This window comes from Podarcis erhardii (genome assembly GCF_964252035.2).
Source record: "Podarcis erhardii genome assembly, chromosome: 4".
Classification (NCBI taxonomy): domain Eukaryota; kingdom Metazoa; phylum Chordata; class Lepidosauria; order Squamata; family Lacertidae; genus Podarcis; species Podarcis erhardii.
Window position 1 is genome coordinate 34,061,401 of NC_138508.1, and position 25,077 is coordinate 34,086,477.

The 25,077-nt window shown below is 41.5% G+C and overlaps 2 protein-coding genes across 3 annotated transcripts; one reads left to right on the plus strand and one right to left on the minus strand.

Annotated features, from left to right (window-relative positions):
• The first annotated feature begins 239 nt into the window (after positions 1–239).
• Positions 240–24,876, plus strand: LOC309340552 (uncharacterized protein). 2 transcript variants are annotated; one of them, XR_014156057.1, is made up of 5 exons: positions 240–802; positions 4,292–4,750; positions 9,361–9,501; positions 11,197–11,261; positions 24,534–24,876. XR_014156057.1 is itself a non-coding variant. In XM_081859409.1 (4 exons), exons 1-4 carry the CDS (start codon positions 736–738, stop codon positions 11,199–11,201), a joined length of 672 nt encoding a protein of 223 aa, XP_081715535.1. In that variant the 5' UTR covers positions 241–735; the 3' UTR covers positions 11,202–11,337. The 2 variants fall into 2 exon arrangements, 1 of the variants encoding a protein (XP_081715535.1); XM_081859409.1 differs by lacking the exon at positions 24,534–24,876 and having other exon boundaries at positions 241–802; positions 11,197–11,337.
• On the minus strand, positions 11,838–19,907 carry LOC309340553 (phospholipase A2-like). The gene is made up of 4 exons (XM_081859410.1): positions 19,252–19,907; positions 16,242–16,407; positions 13,128–13,234; positions 11,838–12,168 (listed from the first exon to the last, which is right to left on the minus strand). The coding sequence occupies exons 1-4, from the start codon at positions 19,289–19,291 to the stop codon at positions 12,008–12,010; spliced, it is 474 nt and encodes a 157-aa protein (XP_081715536.1). The 5' UTR covers positions 19,292–19,907; the 3' UTR covers positions 11,838–12,007.
• Positions 24,877–25,077: the final 201 nt, after the last annotated feature.

The window sequence follows — 25,077 nt, forward strand, 5'->3', positions numbered from 1 at the left end:
TTATTCCCTGACAACACACGTTTGTTTGGGCAGTTTTCAAAAACCCCAGTGGCAATTAAGTTAAATGTAGTTAAATTAGTCATGGAGAATCAACAATCTGTTTTATCAGTAACTGGAAAAAAAGTTGCACAAGAGGAGTAGAATGTATTTATTAAAAATAACTGTCGTTCACTTTCCCTTCCAAACTAGAGGGGTTTACAATATACACAAAAGCTTACCAAAAGTCACAACATATTAATATATCCAGATAATATGAATGACATTCAAAACATATTTGGTGTCATTTCAGGGGAAGATTCTTCACAATTCTTGCTGAATAACTAGGGCCACAAGCAATTTTATTAGTGCTGGCTGTTTTCATGGGGGATTTGTGAGGCAAAGGATCTTAGGAAGGTCATTCTAAAACCTGATCGTCAAGTGCAAATTCTGGGTTGTTTAGCCAAGGCACTTCTTAAAATTTCCTCCCTATCCAGCACCCTCTCTGCAGCTTCCCTCACAAAGATTAGAGCAGCTTCCCAATGAAATAAGTGTAGGAAGACCAAAAGTGGCAGCCCTCTAGGCAGCAGACAGAGAGCTGTGATGTCAAAGCTGTGGTAACCTTAGTAAGTGTGACATTTACTGGGCAGAATGTGAATTCCTATTCTGTTGCAACACAAAGGCGGAGAGGCACATCTTTTTTCTTTTGCCCATACGTTTGGAGCCAAAGGCAAAACCAAAGAGAATACATTGTCAGCTATGATCAAGCAGAATTTTAAATCCTACAGCTGGGCAGTGCCCCGTCTTCTGATTTCTATCTGTTTGGGTAAGTAACTGGACTAATGAACTACCTTCATTTTTAGGAGATTGGAGCAGGGAGAGAGGATCTGTGGTTTCTTCTTATAGTTGCTTGTGGCAAACTAAGGGGGCAATCCTATGCAAACTTAGTTGTCTGGGATGCAAGTAAGCTCCACTCAACACAATGGAACATAGCTTTGAGTAAACATCCATAGAGTCAGTCTGAGTAGGTTGTGATCTGGGCTGTCTCTTATTGGTCTATAGGCTATTTTGTAAAAGGTGGTTGAAGCGTATGGATCTGTAATTATGATAGACAGCCTTTAGTCTTTCACATTCTGTTAAGTCTATGGTTCTATAATTTATGATGCCTCGTTTTATAAGGTGATTTTTAAACAAAAGGGGGGATGCACACAGTTTTCCATTTAAAAAAAAAATCCTCAAGGCACAGAAGTTGCTTCTGTGCTGATCTTTTTACATCTGAAGTAAACCCCCCATTTCTGCTTCTCAACAAGCAGCTATAATTATGTTGCCTTTTTACTTAAAGACAATGTGGGAGTTGTAGAGAAGGGGTTTAGCTGGGCAAATTTGTCCTCAGGTTTTGTATCATTAGGACTTTATGTCTCTTCTTGTTGTGATGTACTGACTGCAAACCCTAATGAGAGAGCTGCTATAAATACACTTTTTCTACGTCCTCCCTCACCCTGCAATTTGAAGAGATCTTGCGAGGTTATGCATAAACATTTATCACAAAATCAGTTAAGGAGGACACAGTATTGTAATGTGTTTATTGCCTGGATATACAACCCCAGGCTGACCACGTCCAAAGATAATAAGGCTCCTGCGTGTCTAATGCATGTGTAGTGGAGTGAATATTGATACTGTTATAGGTTGAGGGTGCCAAATGCCTGGGTTTAGTAAATGCTGGAAAGTAGGATAAAGTAAACAGTGGCATGAAAAAAATGGAGGCTTGAGGACACAATAGCGTTGAAGGAAACAGAAACCAAGGGGAATGTACAACCGGGCCAAAGCTTTGTGTGTGACCTCAGGAGGCAATAAAAGCTGTGCATGTATAGGCATGGAAAAGTGGGCAGGCAGAGGAGGGAGAAATAGGACTGATAGGATTGTTGCAACTAGAAGCTGGAGGGACAATTACAGCCAGCTGTGATTTCTACTGTCTCTGAAGCATAGCAACAGCCATCTCTAAGGGCAAGTGCCAAGATGAAGTGGCGATGCTGGTGGTGGTGGGCTGGGTTTCACATATTGATTTCAAAGACCTGTCCAAATTCTGTGTCTGACGGTCCCATCTAGAAAACAAAAAGATGTCAGGATGCCAGCAACACCCTGCCTTCCAACATTTCACAGATGCACACAGGGACACTCCTGTGTGCTTGTATTACGGGAGGACAATATAAATAAATACAAGTGAACTAGTAACCTTTTGCAATGTTAAGAGCAAGTCCTCCATGGCGACCTTCACAGTGAAGCCCAGGGAATGAGCTGGTAATTGAACCAAAGATGGGAATCTTTGGCTTCCAGCAAAGCTTGAAACACACACACTTCAGGTTTGATATTTGAAGGTGGCAGATAAATCAAGCTGGTTGTACTGTTAAGAGCCAGTGTGGTATAGTGGTTAGAGTATCGGACAAAGACCTGGGAAATCAGGATTTGAATCCCCACCAAGCCATGAGCTTATCCACACCTCAATTTGCCCTGCCGCTTCCCGCAAGGGAAACCCAATCTTCAGTGCTAAATCGAAACAGAAAGGCAATTCTGTAAGTAAAAAAAAAATCTTATTATATAACTGTGTGATCTATGGAACTGGTGCAGTTACCAGTCCTACATAATACTTATTCCACATTGGGGGGGGGCTCTATCTTTTAGTGTAGCAGCACCCAAACTTTGGAACTCCTTGCCTATTGACATTGAGCAAGTCCCTTAACTGTCCTCTGTTCTGCACCTGCTAAATACATTATTGTTTAGGGAAGTCTATCCAGATATGTAGCTTGTTGACATGTGTTTTAATCTAGGTTTTCACTTATTGTTTATTTTAATTTTTAAAAAATGTCTTAAGCAGTTGTTTTTAACTGGGTTTTTAAATTACTGATAATCTCAGTGTATTATTTTTCTAAACTGCTTTGTTGTTTTTAACTATCAATATATACATTTTATGAAATAAATTACAAAATAAAAGTCCAGAATCTATAGAAGGGCTTGGCAACTGCAAATATATAAGCCCTGTGTTTTGATGTTGCTGCACTGTCTGCATATCTGGTACCAGGACAATAAAACAACAATAACAAGAAAAACACTGGCTTTTGCCTATTTATAATATCTCAGCCTCAGTTCACCATCTGCAAAATAAGGATAATTGTGATGTACCACGTAAAATTGTTGTGAAAATAAAGTAGGGAATGAAATTATACCTAAATTATAAGGATAGTTCAAATGATCATTCTAAGGGCATTTTTTTAAAAAGTTAACCAGTTTAATTATGCTTATGCATAGGTCTTCCTTTTAACTGTGGGATGTTGAAGCTAAGATAGCCGGTCTAGGCACATGACAGTGATTCACAGGCTCAAGTTGCTATAGCAAAAACCCTTGTTGTATTTACTGAGTCTTTATTCTTCCTTTCTATATTGTTTGGTCCAGCCTCTCTTGAAGTGCACCTGTTACTCTCTCCCCACTTGGCTTCACAGGCTACCAAAGATGGCTGGATGTCAATGATCTCTTTCAGGGCAAAGGGTTTTGTAAACAGTTGAGCCCCTCAGCAAAGGTCATGAAATTAAAATGGATTTGCTAGATATCTGTGATCTTTTAAAAGCTTTAGTCAAATGCAGTAACGTATATGTTTCCATATATGAAGGAGTTATGGTGCATAAACACTTATTTCATGGACAACATGGTTTGCTTCTGCTTATTTATCATTTTTTAAATACATGCATGTTGAGAGAGAAAAAATCAGAGTTAAGGGGGGTGGTGCTCAAACAACCCCGCCTCCAACATTCAAATAATGAATGTGGGGATTGTGGGTGAAATGAGGGACTTCTAAACCTCCAGAGTAGATTGGGGGGGGCACCCATGGGAGCAGGAGGGGGAGTTGGGAACATAGCTGTCAATGCTTCCCTTTTTTTGTAAGGGAAATTCCCTTATTCTGAATAGGATTCCTCACAAAAAAAGGAAAAAGTTGACAGCTATGGTTGGGAAATCCTTTTGCACTAATTCTAATACCTGCACTAGTACAAAAATGTATACCACCCGTATCCAGAATTATGGTTGAAACAACTGAAAATGCATCTCTTGCCACCAGACTCACAAAGTAAATCAGTACATACCCACCCTTTTATTTATTACCTATTCTCTCTCCCTTTCTATAATCTGCTATGAAGCCAGAGCTTCCAGTCCTTTAAACCCCACACAACCCCGTTCGCCCACCCACAGAACCCTGCACATCCCCTAAATAATCGCTACCTTCTGTAAGTCTCACCAAGAACATTCGTCTTTCTCTCTTCTTTTGCAGCTGTTTATGCTGGCATTGGAAATGCAGCCAAGGAGAACAGAGCTATCTCAACCCATTCACCTGCCGCTTCCCCCACGACAGTGTTTCACACATATGGAATGAGTCTTGTGTCTCCATCTGTGTCTCAGAGTCCAAGCAGAGAGAAAGCCAAAGAGGGTGAAACGGTGACCCTTGGGTGCCGGTTCCAAAGTTCCCATGGCTCATCTTTGAATAACCTAACAGTGAAATGGTACAAGGAGGATGAAAAAGGGTCGAGGGACCTAATGGAGAACAACATCACTTTATTGGCAAACTATACCAGAGCATTCCTGATAGGGGATTTATCTGAAGGCGATGCATCTTTGACTATCTTAAATGTGACAACCAGTGATCATGGCACTTATTTCTGCCAGGTGACCCTTTCCAATGGAGATGTGATGACAGGAGGTGGCACAAAGCTCAGGATCCGCAGGGCGCTAGGTAATGTTTTGTTTGTTTCTTTTCTAAATTAGCTCCAACCTGCACTATACGGTATCCTACCACTTTAATCAATCATGACTGCCCTCTAGTCCCACCAGACTCCTGGGGAGTGTTAAGGGAGCGGAGAGTTGTTAAGAGACCCCTTTTCCCCCACAGAGCTACTATTATCAGGGAGGTTTAACAATGAATCACTCTTCACAGGGAGCTCTGAGAATCGTAGCTTTCTAAGGGGAATAGGGGAGCTCCTAACAACTATCTGTATTCTTAACAAACTACAGTTCTCAGGATTCTTTGGGGAGAAGCCATGGCTGTTTAAAGTGGTATTATACTGCCTTAAACATATAGTGCAGATGAAGCCTCAATAACAGCAGTAAACAAAATAGACTGAGTGGTGGCTGACTGAGGGCTGACTGAGTTTAAAGGGGGCAGTGCACCCTTCACCCTAATGGACTTGCCTCCACGGTCATGAACTAATAAAGCAGGATGTGTTATGCTGCTCATTTTTTTTTTTTTTTTTTTTTAAGACAGGTGCATGGCCAAGCCATAGGGCATATCTACGCTATAGTTTTATATTGAATGGCTTCCTAGAAAGAATCCTGGGAGCTCTGTGGCTCGATGAAGGTGCTCAGTCCTGTCAAAAGCATTATTCTTCAAACACTTAGGGAGATGATATGATGACGAAACTAGTTTAAGTCTGTATTATGATATGAGTATAAGGCCACATTCACACCATATAATAGAAGCACTATTATGCCACTTTAAACAGTTATGACTTCTCCCAAAGAATTCTGAGAAATGTCATTTGTTAAGGGTGCTGAGAGTTCCCCTCACAGAACTACAGCTCCCAGAGTTCCCTGGGAAGAGGGATTGATTGTTAACCTGTTGTGACAATTCTAGCTCTGTGAAGAGAATAGGGGTCTCCTGGTACCTTTACCTTTTTAACACTCTTGGCACTCTGAACAAACCACAGTTCCCAGGATTCACTGCAGGGAAGCCATGATTGTTAAAGTGGCATAATAGTGTTTTATACATGTAGATGCATTGATATGCACATCATTGTGTGATTAATGTATGACCAGTGGCATGCTTCCGACGTCTCTAATTATTTGAGTACAGTGGTACCTCGGGCTACATACACTTCAGGTTACAGACTAGCTCCGCTAACCCAGAAATAGTACCTCAGGTTAAGAACTTTGCTTCAGGATGAGAACAGAAATCATGCTCCGGCAGCGAGGCGGCAGCAGGAGGCCCCATTAGTTAAAGTGGTGCTTCAGGTTAAGAACAGTTTCAGGTTAAGAACGGACCTCCGGAATAAATTAAGTACTTAACCCAAGGTACCACTGTATCAACTTACATGTTTTGTTTGTTTATGTGCTCTTAATATGCCAAAACAGTTTACAACTGTGAAAACCAATCCCTAATTAAAATACACAGTAACATTAAAACACCTCTAATTAAAATATGCAATACAACAATTTTTAAAATTAAAACCATCAAATCCCAAGTTCAATTCAGAAGAATGTTTGCCTGAACAGATGGGACTTCAGGAGCTAGAGAAATGCCAGCACTGGTACAGCCTCATATTTCAACAGAGAGGGCATTTCACACCACTGGGGCCACGTTACCCCAGCCAATGGACAGGTACAGTTTTGCCACAGGCCACAGTCCCTAAGTGTGAACTAGCTCTGGCGCACACATTCTTTAGAAATTCAGGCACTGCTTTCACAGCAGAAAACATGTTAGGGAAATAACAGCAAAGGAACTTTTGTTATTTCTTCCTAGAATTTCTCTTCCAAGCTTCCTGAAAATATGATCAAGGTGGCATTGTAATGTAGTCACAGCCTGATTAATTTCATCCATCTCACTTCATTTGACAGGTGGTAATGAGAATATGCAATCGTTATGAAGTGGCTGCTTTTCAGAAGCAGAACTCTTTGTAATGACATTCCTTACTTCACATGAATGGCAGCAATTACAGATTTAAAAGTACCTCCTGCTCAATTCTCCCCACCCCCCAGTGTTGTGATTATATCAACCTGTTCATCAACACCCAAGCTAGACCTAATAGTGGTTTTATACTACTTTCACCACCAATGAGGGGACGCAGGTGGCGCTGTGAGTTAAACCTAGGACTTGCCGATCAGAAGGTCGGTGGTTCGAATCCCAATGACGGAGTGAGCTCCCATTGTTCAGTCCCTGTTCCTGCCAACTTAGCAGTTCGAAAGCACGTCAAAGTGCAAGTAGATAAATAGGTAGCGCTCCGGCGGGAAGGTAAACAGCGTTTACATGTGCTGCTCTGGTTCGCCAGAAGCGGCTTAGTCATGCTGGCCACATGACCTGGAAGCTGTACGCCAGCTTCCTCAACCAATAACGCGAGATAAGCGCTGCAACCCTAGAGTCGGTCACGAGTGGACCTAATGGTCAGGGGTCCCTTTACCTTTACCACCAATGAATCCTAGGAATAGTAGCTCGGTGAAAGTACTGAGACTCTTCGGTCACATATTCTGAGCGTTGTCATTGGGAAAGGGGATGTCTACTAAATCAGGTGCTCTGCACAAGTTCTATACATTTTATATACCTCACTGTTCAGAGAGGAGTTGCTCTAGCAGAATATTTCAGCATCTACCTTTAACTTAGAGATGCCATAAGCTTTTGCCGTGACTCAATGACACTTTCTGCCTCAAGCTGATAAGCCTGACTTTTTAAGCTCTCCACCTTTTCTCCATTTGTATGTACCCCTAGTATCCCTTTCTGGTACTTCCTTATCTTTTGGCATGCAATTTCTATCTAGAACCACCACCCTTTCTGTAATCATCTACTTCTCTCTCCTCTTCAAGTGCTTCCTTAATTTGTCTAGTCTAACACCAGTTTAAAGATGACAACAAAATCTATACAAAGGTTAAGCAGGAGCCTTGAGGCTGCCCATAAACAGTTTGCACGTAGACAGTGGATGAGCAAGCACACAGGTCATGTGGTCATAATTATGCCAGTGGAAAGTAGATCACTGACCCACATGAGGGTAATTAGTAAAAGGATCAGCTGGGTTCCTAAATACAAAATCTGGGGCTTAACACACTTTGTAGCAGGAGAGAGCCCCCAGCAGCAGAGTTTAAACTCACAAAAGTCAAGCAGCAGTTTAGCATGGGATATAAGCTATTAAACTCTTTTCATATCTCATTTAGTTGCATACAGCGCTCCTCATTTCTGCCCTTCTTGCAATGAACAGGCCACATTGTTAAATAAGTTTTAAAAGACTTTACTTACAAAATTCCAACAATGGTCAGATTCATGTGTTATTTCATGCAGCAGCAAGAAGAACACAAGTAGAAATATCTTGTGTTACAAAATACAGAAAAGCTATCGAGCGCATGGTGTGAGCTCCTCTTGTGGCGAGTTCACATGGAAGAGAGAGTGAGGAAAAGGAACCAGAGGAAAGTGGGCACGACCTAGCTGAGTCCAGGAGCACAGCTCTACAGCCTTTATTCAAGCACTAAATGGCACTTGTGCATAGTTATGTTTGACTGCAATTTCCCACAGTAATCTCCCAGCCCCTACCAGTGAGCTGCATTGTATTTCTATTCAAATTATTTATTTATTGAATTTATAGCCCAGGGCGGCAAACAGATATACAATTTTTAAAAAAAGCAAAGCAGGAACTTTCTAAAACAACTTTAAACAGATTAAAACATTCTAAGAACATCTAAATACAGTTACAGTTATAGCACTTGTTTATAAATTTGCATATATACATAAACACTAACACATGACCATCTAATTCAGGTCTGCCTTCTTTTGTTCTTTGTGGTGATGTGTTTCCTCTTTTGGCTGGGGGGCAGGGGTGATACTTAAATGGCAATTCCAACCCACTCACCTCCACTCCCAGTACAAACCTTGATAGTACTTGTGTTGCTAGGAAAACATGGGAAGGCACAGACCATAAGGCCAGAGCCAGGCTGGAGATATTCTGTATGCCAGAGTTTGCTGCCAGAGAAATGTAACAGGCCTAATATTTATAAATTCTTAACAGGAATAAATGTCCTATGCTTGTTTTGTCAGTTTAATGTAGATTGTAAAGTCCCTGGAATGGGGACAGCTTGCATTCTACATTATTGGTATAGAAACAGGGCTTAGTATTAGCACAATATGAATGTTAAATAGTGGTGGAGTTCGTTACTCATAATCTACCAACCCACCTCAGTCACACTCTCTTCAAACTGTGTTCCAATTCACACAATTGGTTCTTGCTCTCTCTCTCTCTCTCTCTCTCTCTGTGTGTGTGTGTGTGTGTGTGTGTAATATATATATATATATATATTTGTTAGGCTTTCTCACTCTATTTTAAAAAGACCCCTAGGCTGTGCATGTCCTCAGTTTTCCTAGGGAGATATTTTTGTCATTTTGGACCTAGAATAGTCTAGTCTGTAATGCAGAACGTTACACCGCAAGAGTGTCTCTCGTTGTTCCTCTCACAGGTTTAGCAAACATAGATCCAAATCTGCCCCTTCAGTTTCTCAGTGCAGCCTCTTCCAGCCAGTGTGCGTTGAGTTTTCCTTACAATTCTCTATATTCAAGACAATTGATTTCTGATGCCTCTGTGCATTTCCCCTCAGGATTGTTTGGCATAGAAGAATCCATTGGAACAATCATTGGCGTGGTGGCAGCTGGCATTGGAGGCATGTTAGTTCTAATAGTAGTTTTAACTCCTCAGCTGAGGAAGTGCCTTCCATGTGCTAAAGCAACATCGAACCAAGGTATGGTGACAGCAAAATGTTCAGTTGTTTGCCAGTATTATAGATGCAATGCATATTTGTTGCCAAATGCTTTCAGAAAAACAAGCTTTATACTGAATAAGAACTAAAGAACAAGCTTTATACTGAATAAGAACTAAAGAGATCTAAGAGAGATCGCCAGTGCTGATATATCCAATGATACAAGCAAATCTCTGCACTTCATTTTCTGAAAGGCTGGCCAGCTGCAAAGGGGGGGGGGGGACAGCTTTAAGCATGGTGTAGAAGAGGAAATTTCCTCAGATGGAGCTAGTCTCTCAACGGAGAGGCTGTGCAGCACAAATTCTCCCATTGCTATACCTGCTGATGATAGATAGCTTCAAGGTTGCTATACAAGGTAGCTGACCTTCCAGATTTTGCTGGACTTCAACTATTGGGAGTCCAACAACTTGGGCACCATATTGGCTACCTCTGGATGGAATAACGGCTTAAAGGTGATAGCTGAAGGGGGAGCCTGATGGAATTGGTCTCTCAGCTGAGCCAGTGGTGGAGGCCTCCAGTCCTGTCCCTGCATTTACTCTATGGAATCGTGGAATTGCTATTGGCAGGTAAAGGTAGCAGTGAGGCTGGACTTTGAGAAGAGCTGAGGGAGGAAACCTGCAGTCGCATCTCTCTGCTATTGTCTATGTGTAGACATACAGTACTATGCTTTCTTATTAACTAAACAGTTCGCCACAATTGTTATCTGTATATATCTGTATGCTCAGCAATTTTCAAAGCATTTGGGGTTGTTTTGCCAAATTCTCTCTCTCTCTGTGTGTATACATACACAAACGTGTGTGTACACACACACACACACACACACACACACACACCACAAAAACAAAAAGCCCACTTAAAGAGGAAATAGTCTGAATGTTCTGTAAACAGGCACAGCAACGTTCTTGAAGCAGAATGAACAAACAAATATACAAGGAAGAAGCCGAATTGCCCTGAGAAGATTAAGACAGCACTCCTAAAAATACTTACTTGGAAGGTAGCTACAGTGAAACCAATAGGTGTTTGTAATCTGAGTGAAAGCTTTTGAGATTATAGTCCTTGAGATGGTGTTAGAGCTGGTAGCAGCACAAAGCCTGCTACAATGGCTCTGACTTCAAGGACTTATTGCATGATTCTCCGTCTAAGAAACCAAGTGTAGCACAGAACAGTCAGATTAAAAAGCTTGCCACATGTTTAAACATCTGGATGTTATTGAGTTGCTGCAGCTGTCTCCATTCTAATTCTTTTAGGACCAATAAAACAACCATAAAAGGTCCCTTCAAAGTGCAGAGCTGAACAAGGCCAATGGAAACACAAGAAATGATTCTATATTAACATGATTAACATGAATTTTGTGCTGCTCTTGTATGTTATATTTGTGGCAAGGGTTTGGCCAACCTACAGTGGAGCCAAATAATCAGAAGTGCTTGCACAGCTCAAGCACATTACTATATTAACTTTGTGATCATACAGGGCTGCGTACATATTATACCTTTAAAGTACATTTGAGAAACAGCTTCCTTGGCAGTGCCCAGAATTCTTTGATAGGAAAAATGTGCTCTGAACGTGCTTCAAATGTATATTGTGAAAAATGGGTTGTAAAATGCCTAGTTGCATTATATTGTGTCATATCCTCTACTTCCTTGTTTATTTACTTAAACTTTTTTTCTTCCTCCACAGCATAACTTGGACAGCATGGTTAAAGTAATTGCCAGATGTGCCACCGACTATATAGTTTTCTGAATGTAAGCAAAAATGTCAGTTGTTTGAGTGTTTTCTATAGCCTACCTAAAAATGGTATAATAAAAATGCTTTACCATCCTTTTAGAATATATGCCTCAAATTGTGACTACAGTTTAGTCATAAGATAAGCATCCTTTTCCCAAAAACACACACAACCCTTTTACAATAGCATCCTCACTACTAAATAAAAGAAGAAAACTATATTAAAGCATATAAAGGGGGTGGTTGCACTGAGCATTATATCTTCTCCAGACACAATAAGCCAGTGTGTGGCCAAGATGGCTGAACCTCCTGTTCTCTATCAGTAAAAAGCTCTCTGCTGTATTCAGGGATCTTATGGTGCCTTTCTGCACTTAGAGTATCTCTCTTACACTTCCTGTTCCATAGGACTGTCACTTTATAGGAACACAGCATCACCAACCACAAAGAACCTGTTGAGGTCCAGGATGGTTTGGGCACATGCACTGTAGTTATGCGGACTTACTGTATGCACCACTTCTTTAAAAGATCATAGCATGGCATTTCAAAAACACTTTTGTAGGGCATGTTTTCCATAACAAGATAAAACAAGAAGCCTATGAATCTGTGCAACCAACAGGTGTAGAGGTCATTGTTTAATCTGTTATTTCCAGAAATCTGAAGATACATACACAGTTCAGAAGCTGCTAGTCTAGTTGAATGATACTGTATACAAAATACAGAGAGCTTAAAGTGGAACGAAACTGAAGGTTTCCATTATACAGTAGTCTTAATGCCTACATTTCCCATAACTGCATACAGGGTAAATATGGCCGCACAGAAAATTTGGCCAGAAGGCATAGCGTCGGTTAAAAGGGGCAGATCTCCAACACTTGGCTGCTTCTCTGTCACATTGGCATATGATTTTTTGACATCTGTCTAACATTGTATCTGAAAAAGAGAAAAACCAGGTGGATAGTTAAAATGTAATAACAGCACCAAACTGGAACAACTAGCCACAAATTGTTAATGTCTATTGACATTTGTTATTCATTGCAGCTGCTTTGGGAATCGTGATAGACCAGGAAGGAAATAAAACTATAAATCAAAATAAGTAAGTCATTCTTAAAGTTTAGGCTCAGATTTCTGAAAGCAGTTACAATAACAGGTAGCAGATAGGGACAGTTTTCACAATGGTCAGATTTATTATTGTTGTTGTTGATTAAATTTGTATACTGTCCATCCAAAGATCCCAGGGCAGTTCACAACATAAAAATACAAAATGAGAACACAAAATGGATAATAAAACAAAAACCAACCAATAACCCCCCCCCCACACACAAATACATTAAAAAAGCCACAGAATGTTAATCAACCAAAGGCCTGGTTATAGAGAAACGTTTTCCCCTGGTGCCTAAAGATATGTAATGAAGGCGCCAGGTAAGCCTCGCTGGGGAGAGCATTCCACAAACAGGGAGCCACCACAGAAAAGGCCCATTCTTGTGTTGCCACGCTCCAGACTGCTTATGTAGGAGGCACATGAAGAAGGTCCTCAGATGATGTTTGAAGGATCTGGGTTGTTCATATGGGGAGAGGCATTTGGGGCTTTTTGGTCTAGAAAAGAGTGAGTAAGTGACATGATAGTGGTGTATAAAATTATGCATGGGGTAGAATCTGTGTATAGAGATAGGGTATGGATAGAGATAAGTTTTTCTTCCTCAATGCTGAATGCTGAATGCTGAAAGATCCAGGACAGAAAAAGAAAGTACTTCTTCACACTGTGTGTAGTTAAACTATGGAATTGAAATCAGTGGATTTAAGTCTACTCTTAGTAGACCCTAACACTAGATCATGCATTGCTTATCAAGATAAAATGGATAAATACAATGAAATTAAAATTGTTACCTTACCACATGCCACAGTATTGTCATTACAGGTCCATTTATATCTACGTATTATGGGGTTACAACCTTGTTCCTCTGCGAAGCCATAACAGCAGTCATGTTCATGACAGCACCTTTAAGCAATAGAGATTGAATTGTACCCATTATATTTTGTGAGCATTTCTTCAAGGCCCATACAAGATTTAAAAAGAGGCATGTGCCAATACAGAAGTACCATATTTTTCACTCTATAAGACGCACCAGACCATAAGACGCACCTAGTTTTTGGAGGAGGAAAACAAGAAAAAAAATATTCTGAATCCCAGAAGCCAGAACAGCAAGAGGGATCGCTGCGCAGCGAAAGCAGCAATCCCTCTTGCTGTTCTGGCTTCTGGATTAGCTGCACAGCCTGCATTCGCTCCATAAGACGCACACACATTTTCCCTTACTTTTTAGGAGGGAAAATAATAATAATAATAATAATAATAATAATAATAATAATAATAATAATAATTTATGATTTGTACCCTGCCCATCTGGCTGGGCGGCTTCCAACAAAGATGAAAGATACACTAAAATGTCACATATTAAAAACTTCCCTGAACAGGGCTGCCTTCAGATGTCTTCTGAATGTCAGGTAGCTGTTTATTGCTTTGACATCTGATGGGAGGGCGTTCCACAGGGCGGGCGCCACTACCGAGAAAGCCCTCTGCCTGGTTCCCTGTAACTTGGCCTCTCGCAGTGAGGGAACCGCCAGAAGGCCCTCGGAGCTGGACCTCAGTGTCCGGGCAGAACGATGGGGGAGGAGACGCTCCTTCAGATATACTGGACCGAGGCCGTTTAGGGCTTTAAAGGTCAGCACCAACACTTTGAATTGTGCTCGGAAACGTACTGGGAGCCAATGTAGGTCTTTCAAGACCGGTGTTATATGGTCTCGGCGGCCGCTCCCAGTCACCAGTCTAGCTGCTGCATTCTGGATTAGTTGTAGTTTCCGGGTCACCTTCAAAGGTAGCCCCATGTAGAGCGCATTGCAGTAGCGGGAGATAACCAGAGCATGTACCACTCTGGCGAGACAGTCTGCAGGCAGATAGGGTCTCAGCCTACGTACCAGATGGAGCTGGTAAACAGCTGCCCTGGATACAGATTTGACCTGTGCCTCCATGGACAGCTGTGAGTCCAAAATGACTCCCAGGCTGCGCACCTGGTCCTTCAGGGGCACAGTTACCCCATTCAGGACCAGGAAATCCTCCACACCTCCCCGCCTCCTGTCCCCCCAAAACAGTACTTCTGTCTTGTCAGGATTCAACCTCAATCTGTTAGCCGCCATCCATCCTCCAACCGCTTCCAGACACTCACACAGGACCTTCACCGCCTTCACTGGTTCTGATTTAAAAGAGAGGTAGAGCTGGGTATCATCCGCATACTGATGAACACCCAGCCCAAACCTCCTGATGATCTCTCCCAGTGGCTGCATGTAAATGTTGAAAAGCATGGGGGAGAGGACAGAACCCTGAGGTACCCCACAAGTGAGAGCCCAGGGGTCTGAACACTCATCCCCCACCACCACTTTCTGAACACGGCCCAGGAGGAAGGAGCGGAACCACTGTATGACAATGCCCCCAGCTCCCAGCCCCTCAAGACGGTCCAGAAGGATGTTATGGTCGATGGTATCAAACGCCGCTGAGAGATCCAGCAGAACTAGGAAACAGCTCTCACCTTTGTCCCTAGCCCGCCCGGAGATCATCAACCAGTGCGACCAAGGCAGTTTCAGTCCCATGATGAGGCCTGAATCCCGACTGGAAGGGATCCAAATGGTGAGTCTTACAGAGCAAAAAATATGGTAAATTCTTCAACTAGACAGGCGCTCTCCAATATTGTTTCAAGTACTTCTAGTGTTTCAGGGAAAGCCCATTAAGTTTTTACATTAAGTATTTATCCCTCTGTAATCATTCATTGGGACGCGGGCAGTGCTGTGGGTAAAACCTCAGTGCCTAGGACTTGCCAATCGTCAGGTTGGCGGTTCGAATCCCCATGGCGGGGTGCGGTCCCGTTGCTCGGTCCCAGCGCCTGCCAACCTAGCAGTTCGAAAGCACCCCGGGTGCAAGTAGATAAATAGGGACCGCTTACTAGCGGGAAGGTAAACGGCATTTCCGTGTGCTGCGCTGGCTCTCCAGATGCAGCTTGTCACGCTGGCCACGTGACCCGGAAGTGTCTCTGGACAGCGCTGGCCCCCGGCCTCTTAAGCGAGATGGGCACGCAACCCCAGAGTTGGACACGACTGGCCCGTACGGGCAGGGGTACCTTTACCTTTTACTTTAATCATTCATTTGGTAAACAAACAACAAGAGCGCGGTGCATGCAAATATTACACCTACCACTTCTCTCAGTGAAGCAAGGGTTAAAAAAGAAATCAAATTTATCTCTAGTGAAAGTCCACTGGTTCCAAATCAAGTTAAAAGAGGACACACGACATTCCTTTTCTCTCATTGCATTCTCTCAACTTAGCAACATGGTAATGTCATCTGGCATAATAAAGGGCAGGTTTTGTTATGTGCTGATCATGTTACCTATTATTCTCACTACTCACTCACCAGCACTATGTGATTTTGTCGCTGCTTTGTGCTACCATAATTAGGGATGGGCAAATCTGTCAAATTTGGTTTCTTATTCAAATCTCAGGTTCTCTTCTGCACATTTCCCCCAATTTTTGAAGTCCTCAAGAAAACTCATCATCATTTTAGTGCATTTCCCCCCTCTTAATGTACATGTTTCTATGTAAGTTTGCATAATATACACATTTATGCAAAGCAATTTCCCCTAAAATAATGCATTTTTGTAAGTTATTTTTCACTAACATATGCATTTTATGGATGCTTTACTCCAGTACTGCAAATTTCAGAGCAGTGTGAATCTTGAATGATAGCTGTGTTTTGGTTCTTGTATTGTTGTGGAATATGTGAATTTGGTAGGTTCACCTTTAAATGTGAACGGGATCAAATTTCTGCTCCATCCCTAACCACAATATAGTTTCCTACAGTTTCTCTTCCACAAATTAAACCTGCCATCATTTCAAGGGTATTAAATAAGGTTGGACAAATTCAATTGAAGAATGACACTTGGGGATGTCATTGATGTCCTTACCAGTCTGTTTTGTCCTTAGGCCATCCTCTTCCTCCTGGGCCGCAGTAGCACCCATAACCTAAATATGCCAAAGGAAATCGTCTTGTGCCACACTTTATGGCTCCAGATAACTCAAGGAGACCTCTTTTGTGTACAGAATGGTTCTTCCCAAGAACACTATTCCAAACTGCAAAGGCAGAAGTAAAATTTTAGTGCATCTGAGTAAAAAAACCATTACTCAAAATCCTAGTTTCCCATCTTTACACTTTCCCAGTTCTGAATTCATGTATGTATTATTGATAATATCTTTAAAATGCACTTCTGCTCACAAAGAGTTATACAACTCTACACATATCATTTCTGCAACCAAGGGTCTGCCTTGCATTCCCATTCATTTCAGTTGAGAATGACATTCCAGGTTAGCTCCCTTCACTTAAATGTACAGGTGTCGTCGTCCGTCCCCCCACTAATGCGGGGAGTACGTTCTGGGCCCCTGTGCACATAAGTGAACTTGCGTAAAGTGGGGAGCAACCCACTTTAATAGGGAGGGCGTGCAGGGAGGAGAGAACAAGAAAGAGACTTGGTATGTACTGAAGTTCTCAACCTGGGTCAGCAGGGGGATAATGTAGATAGTTATGCAAACGAAGGATCGAAAGTGACATTCGGTGATTGGATAGTTTGTATGCAAATGAAGGATCAAAAGTGACGTTCAGTGATTGGATAGTTTTAGAAAGTTGTTACAGTAATGAGGTTCTTGAGCATTATATAAGCAGGCTGACTGAGCTCTTCAGTTCAGTTCTGTTCCAGCTTACAAATAATAAAAGAGCTGCTTTGGAAGAATCGCTGTGTCGTCTGATATGTTCACCCACAACTTAACAAGACTCACAAGCACCGCTGGGGCTGCTGCTTGGAAGTTGCCTGGGGCCGCTGCCCAGCCTGCCCCAAGCCTCCCCTCGATTGGGGCCACTGCCCAGTGCAAGGGAAGGCCAATATATTTATTTATTTTGCAGCAACCTGCACAAATGTAGTCATGCACAAGTGGAATGTGGGTGCCTGTATTAGGGCACACTACATATGCACACACAGAATTCTGGATCAGATATATCTAAATGTTATCAGGATCAGCATCATTTTTTCCTACAGAACTTCATTGACGTTGTTTAGAGTTTTTCCTTTAATCTATGTATTTGTATTATATAAACACATTAGGTTCTTGCAAAATGGAAAATGTGTTTCATCATAGCCAATTCTAAGGAAATTGCATAGGCTTTAAATGTTTAGACTCCAAAGGCACTTTGGTTAAAGCATTCTGCTGAATCCAAGACTTAAACAGGCTTCAGAAACACAAGTGTCTCTGCACTATAAACCTGAGGAAAATGGCAGTGTACCTCATCGTCTACTTCAGGATGATTTAACAGGGACATTTAACAACTGCCAAGCCAAAAAAACAAAACCTCAAACTGAAGACTACTGTCTTAATACAGACCGGCTGTTGTTTTTTGATACATTCCTTGGCTATCAAGTATGCATTCTGAAAAAATGTAGCATTCGTTCTCTACTTCACAGTATTCAAGTCTAATTTTAATAAACATGTAAGCAGGAACTGTGTCTTAAGAAGGAAAAACAAACAAACAGCAGCAATGTCTGTGCCATAACTGTGAGGTGATTCAGGTTTTAAAGGCACAGAGAGTCCACCCTAAACATATTAGTTACAAATAAAACATTGCAGTTAACAGAAGTCTGTTTTAAAAATACTTTTTTGAAAATGAGAAAAGCCTCCCAATCTGTATGTATAGAAGTAAGGAGTATATATGAATTTCTTGCTGAAAATTATTGTACTATAAGAACAGCATAAACGTTCAAGGTGATTGACAAAGTATTAAAGTACACAAATTGCAAACTTCAGTTCTCAGTATTGAAAGAGCTGACAGGAAGGGAAAGAGCATGCAACTTAATGCAATTCTCACTCATTCCTGCTACAAAGTAGTTAAATTCCAAGCTGAGTATCCTTTTGTGCCCAGCAGGCCCAGTTTCTTGTAACTCTACCTGATAAATAGCAAAATAGTTACAAAAATGTGCCTGGCAGTTGGGATGGGATCTTATGATCTCAACTTTCCTGGCACGATGAAGTTTACACTGGCAGGCATTAAGCTGCAGTACTATAGGCATCCTCAAATAATTACAGAAAAAGGCCTTGCAATACCGGTCTCACATGCTTCGGTTCTGCTGTGTGCTGCTTCTGTAGTGGGGCCAGTGGCGTAGCGTGGGTTGTCAGCACCCGGGGCAAGGCAAGTAATTTGCGCCCCCTAACCCGTGGATTTGCGCCCCCTAACCCTAACCCCCAGATGTTGTGCCCGGTGCGGCCGGCCCCCCCTTCACCCCCACGCTATGCCACTGAGTGGGGCCTTATAAAAAGAGCTTTATTTCCTTCCTCCCATCCACCCTGGACTTTAGATGAATAAAAACTAGCTATTCACATTTCGCTGTTTAAAGTACAGGGAAGAGGCAAACAGATATGAACAAACAGCATGAACAAAGACAATCATTCAGATATGAGAAAGACACCTGGCAATATGCCAAAGCACCTAAGACCAAGCCATTCTATTGACCTAATTCCACTGGAGCATTTTTCAGTGTCTAATAACAGCCTGAACAATGTCCTGGTGCAAATCCCACTGCATTGAAATAAGTCCACCCATTTGAAGGAGTTTTATCATACAGTACTTTGTAAACTTTCGAACTTATGAACTTTCAGACTTGTAAACACAGTGGAACATGTTTCGCCTGCACTATTTACATGCTCAAACAATGCACAGTTATCATTAAAATCAGACACTGAAAGCCCAGTTCCAGGACGATGATGACAATATGAAAAAGATAAGCTTACTCACCTGCCCAGAAGCTGTTTGCTTCGGTCGATAAGAATGTTGTAAATCCCAGTAATGAAACCTCTGCACTAAGGGGGGCACAAAAGCACAGGTGTTTTTATGAGGTCAGCATCTACATTGCTTGGCATCTATTTTGTACTTACCTGCTTGAAAAAACAGCAGTGTCACCAGCCGGAGTTCCATTTGGAGGTCAACTCAGAATGACCCCCACCCTTTCACTCGAACACACATAGCCTGACTGTCTAGAGAGTCTCCCTGTAGTTCTGCTGTCAAACTGAGCCAAGGAGTGGGAGTGTATAAACACTCTGACAAGGCTGCTCCTCTATGGTCTACTACTCTCAGAGCTAAATATATGTGTGTGTGTGTATATATAGTTAAAGGTGAGACACTTCCTTCTGCTTTTCAAGTGCCCACTGTCCAGAGACTGATGGAAGGCCCAATTCACTAAGAACCTTTACCTTACTAAGAACACATCTGGCAAACACAGCTCAATGCCTCTGTTTGCACGTTGTTCCTTTCAGGAGGGGTTGTCGGGAGGGAATTATGTCTCTTGGACAGGTTTAGATGCTGCAGCCAATAAGCCAGGAGCTCCTTTCCTAAGCTGTTTGCTTACATCCTCAACTGACCCCTCCAAGTCATTTCACTGCTGTGTTTGCTACAGTCCAACTTTTATAACCGGGTAGCATTTGAGTTTATAGGCACTGGCAGGAATTTTCTAATTAAAAACAACAACAACTGCAAATGCCAAGCTGAAACAATAAGCTTCTACCTACAATTTCCTGAGATTTCAACACACTAATTGAGCCTGTGAAACATAAATGTGCAGAGGTTTTTTTTTGAAAAAACTGGGCAACAGCCACCCGCCCATAACTCCTGAGCCTCCCCTGGTCTCCTGCCCCCTTCCCCCTTTGTTTTGACAGATCAGGGGAGGCTCGGGAGTCATGGGCAGGTGGCTGTTGCCCAGTTTTTTTAAAAAAAAACTCTGCACATTTATGTTTCACAGGGTGCAAAAGAAGGGCTTTGCACCTTGCCTGGCAGAGAAATCACATGCCTTGAGCCCCTCCTGGGCAACGCCCATCTGCCCGTGACTCCTGAGCCTCCCCCAATCTGTCAAAACAAAGGAGGAGAAGGGGGCAGGAGATCTGTACCGCCAAATTGATAAATCAGGAGGTGGAGTGGAAAGTTAAGTTAATGAAACAAAGATCATTCGACTCGGCAAATAAATGTGGAAAACTGCTAGCATGGCAGTTGAAAAAGAGACAAAAATTAAACACGATCACCAACCTAGAGACTGAAGGAAGAAATATTCAGAACCCTGTGGAGATAAGGAAGTGCTTCCAGAGATACTTTAAACAACTATACACTCAAGGGCCGCAAAATGAGGCTGAGATAGAACAATTTTTGATAAAAAATGGACTACCAAGGTTGTCTCAAGAAAATAGATCAATCCTGAACTGTAAAATATCACGACAAGAGATTCAAGTTGCCATTCAGAATATGCAATTGGGCAAGTCTCCAGGACCAGATGGGCTTACCTCCAAATATTATAAGGTACTGAAAGACTACTTGATACATCCATTAATGGAGGTTTGCAACGAGATTATGGAGGGGAAGAAAGCACCGGAAACGTGGAAAGAAGCTTTCATCACATTGATACCTAAATCAGAATTGGAAAAGACACAACTTAAGAATTACCGCCCCATTTCCCTTCTAAATGTGGATTACAAAATTTTTGCAGACATTCTAGCAAACAGATTTAAAAAGGTCTTAAGTGAAGTGATTCATAAAGACCAGGCCGGCTTTCTCCCAGGAAGACATTTGTCTGCTAACACAAGGAACATTATTGACATTTTGGAACTTCTGCAAACAAATATTAATACTAGAGCAGTGTTAATATTTATAGATGCGGAGAAGGCCTTTGACAACATTTCTTGGAAATTTATGAAGAAAAATCTGGAAGGGATGGGAGTGGGACGGGGATTTGAAAATGGGATAGAAGCAATATACTCAGAACAAAAGGCTAAACTGATAGTTAACAATGTGGTGACAGAAGAGTTTAAAATTGAAAAAGGAACACGACAAGGTTGCCCTATTTCCCCACTGTTATTCATTTCGGTCCTGGAGGTGCTCTTGAACATGATTAGAGGGGACCGGTTGGTGGAAGGAATTCAGGTCGGAGCGAAACAGTACAAACTCAAGGCTTTCGCAGATGACCTAGTTTTGACTTTACAGGAGCCAGAATCTAGTACGAAAAGGGCATTACAATTAATTCAAGACTTTGGTCGGGCGGCGGGTTTTAAATTAAACAAGCAAAAAACTAAGGTATTGGAGAAAAACTTGACAGTTTCAGAGTCAGAAAGGTTTCAGAAGGAGACAGAGTTAAATGTGGTTAAAAAAGTAAAATATCTAGGGGTGAACATAACAGCAAAAAATTTGAGCTTATTTAAGGACAATTATGAAAAGTGCTGGTCAGAAATTAAGAGAGATTTAGAAAGTTGGTCAAGATTGAAACTTTCCTTGTTGGGCCAAATTGCTGCTATAAAAATGAATGTATTGCTAAGGATGCTGTTTCTATTTCAGACTTTACAGATTGTGGTTAAAATGGAGTGTTTCGGGAGGTGGCAAAGAGATATCTCTAAATTTGTCTGGCAGGGCAAAAAGCCCAGAATTAAGTTTAAAATATTAACTGATGCTAAAGAAAGAGTGGGGTTTGCCCTGCCAGACTTAAGGTTGTATTATGAATCAGCAGCTTTTTGCTGGCTGAAAGATTGGCTGCTGCTTGAAAACACTGATGTGTTAGATTTGGAAGGATTTAACAATGCTTTTGGATGGCATGCATATCTGTGGTATGACAAGGTTAAGATTCACAAGAATTTCAAGAACCATATTGTAAGGAAAGCAGTGTTTAATGTCTGGACAAAATATAAAGACTTATTAGAAAATAAGACCCCAAGGTGGTTATCACCTATGGAAGCTAAAGCTGTGAAAAGACCCAATATGGAGGTCAAATGGCCGAAATACTGGAAAATATTAGAAAGAGATGGAGACAATTGGAGATTGCAGAGTTTGGAGAAACTAAAAGACAAAGTGCGAGATTGGCTACATTACGCTCAGATTAAAGAGGCTTTTAAATTGGATAAAAAGTTAGGATTCCAGGTGGAAAAATCGAAACTGGAAACAGAACTGTTAGAACCTAAGACTAAGGTACTCTCAAGAATGTATAACTTGTTGCTGAGGTGGAATACACAGGATGAAACGGTTAAATCAGCTATGATAAAGTGGGCACAGGACATTGGGTATAATATCATGTTTGCTGACTGCGAAAAGTTATGGACCACCAGTATGAAGTTTACGGCATGTAATGCCTTGAAAGAAAACATTATGAAAATGATATATAGGTGGTACATGACCCCAGTCAAGCTTGCAAAAATATATCACCTGTCAGATAATAAGTGTTGGAAATGTAAGGAAACTGAAGGAACGTTCTTTCACCTCTGGTGGACTTGCCCCAGGGTTAAGGCCTTCTGGGAAATGATATATAACGAGCTGAAAAAGGTATTTAAGTATACCTTCCCTAAGAAACCAGAGGCCTTCCTTTTGGGCATTGTTGGCCAGAGGGTGTTAAAGAATGATCGAACATTTTTCATGTATGCGACAACAGCAGCAAGGATACTTGTCGCTAAATATTGGAAAACTCAAGATTTGCCCACGCTGGAAGAATGGCAGATGCAACTGATGGACTACATGGAACTAGCAGAAATGACTGGCAGAATCCGAGACCTGGGAGAGGAAGCAGTGGAAGAGGACTGGAAGAAATTCAAGGACTATCTACAAAAACACTGTAAATTGTATGAGTGTTAAGAAGGATGAGGGATTTGAAAATAACAGGGCACCATAAAATTTGGTGAAAAGATTTTGAGAATGAGTGAATTTTATGAGAAAAATAAATTTTGAATAAATATTATGGTAAGATTAGAGATTTAAGACCTAGATAAAAATATTCAAAGTTAGGGACAAAATATTGGAAAAGTGTATAATAAGAATGGAAACAAGGTGATAAATTGCTGGTTAAAGTTTTACAAATTTGGAAAGTAGGAGCGAGAGACGTGAGGAAGTCCAAAAATGAAGAAAAGTTGGTTATTATATGATGCTAAATTTTATGTTTGTTTTTCTTTTCTGTTTGTTTTTTGCTATGCTGGTTTTTTTCCTCTATTGTAATAAAAAAAAAACTCTCAATAAAAAATTTAAAAAAAATAGAGAGATCTGTACCGCCGGATGTCCCTGGTTCCCCTTTGGCAGTGGCGGAAGCAGCGAGCAGCTCCTGAAGCCAGCCAGGGCCAACTGCGCTACCAGGCTGGCTCTGGGCTGCTGAGGCTGCCACTGCCACATTTCCTGGGGACAGATTTGCAAATCTGGGGACATTCCGGGGACGGAATTTGTCCGGGGACAGATTTGCAAATCCAGGGACTGTCCCCAGGAACTGGGGACGTCTGGTAACCCTACCCAAGAGGGCCTTGCTTCCCCCAGCCACAGCCTTGGATTCCAGCAGAAATCTTTCTCTCAGCTGCCCAGCCTGCTTATTGCCCCTGGCTTCTAGCTCACAAACATCAACTCTGGCTTTTGTCTTTCTTATTACCAGACAGTGGAGGGAAGGAAGCACACCCATTTGCTCTCTGGCAGAGAGCCACTTATTTTGTTTCATTAAAGGCCCATACTTTGGGGGTCACTATCAAGAACCTGGCTTGGCTATTCCAGCAATTTGAATCCTAATGAATCCAGTACAACCCCAATGTCCCCTAACTCTCTCTCACACACACCTGCACAGTCCTTAGGATAGTCATCAGAGGCTCTTATCTAGGTTCTCCCACTGAGGTTAAGCAGGAGATAATTTTCGTATAACTTTTATTGGATTCAGAACTGGGCATAAACTGTTTTCCTGTTTTATTTTTAGGCCTGTTCTTATATTGATTTTATACAAGACTGTTTTTAGTACTGTTTTGTTTAGGATTCCTTGCTTTCACATTTCTTCTGTGAAAACTGATTTAATTATTGGATAGCAGTGAAAAAGGCAGGTGAAAAAACTGGGTAAAAAAAGCATTTGTGTTTTAATTTTATGGACTGTTTCATGTTCTTCTTTTTTAGGTTTTTAATTCTCTTTATGAGTTTTATCTGCCTTTTATTGTATAATATAGGTGTCTTTTTTTTTACATTTTGAGGGATTTTGCTAGTTGCTCAGAATCTTATTTTTCTCCTTCTTTTAGAAAAGATGGAATAAAATTATTATAAATAACATTTCTGGGAACCAGTGCCAGCTCTCCTGTGGTAACCTGCTTTTTCCTCATTTCCATTCAGATGAGAGGCGGGGAAGATTATAGACATGGTGACAGCTAGACAGTTGCTAACATTTTCCCATTATTTCTTCCAGGTTTTCCATCTTGATCTTTTGCTGTCCTTCCTCTTTCCCACCCCCACCCCCACCCCTCTTGTATCCCCTTTTGGGTTTGTCCCTTCTTACTCTCACTTTATGAATGGTGTGTTGGTTAAATGAGCCCTGTTGAAGGGACAGCGCCTCGAGGAAAAACAAAAATCCAGACTGGCCTCACCTCTCTCAGAATAGCCCTACTGCATAATGAAAATAAAATCTGTCATCACAACCTTGTGCATTTCAGTTTCATGTCAGTTTTAGCTTCCTTTATTGCCCAGAATTCTTATGCTCAACTCATAGTCCCATAATCTGGTATTGAGAGAGAAGTGGGAAAATGAAGAGTTCAAATTCCACACATACCCAATGCTTTATTTTATATACTTTTTTTCGCCATGCCCCACCTAAGCATCTCTAAAATCCTGATGTCCCCCCCCCCCCGTGACATATAATTCTTATCATCCAAAAAGTGAACTATTCATGTGAAGGAAGCCTAAAAGGCCATTCACTGCTAATATCTCATTCTCAAATTATCCCCCTTAAAAAT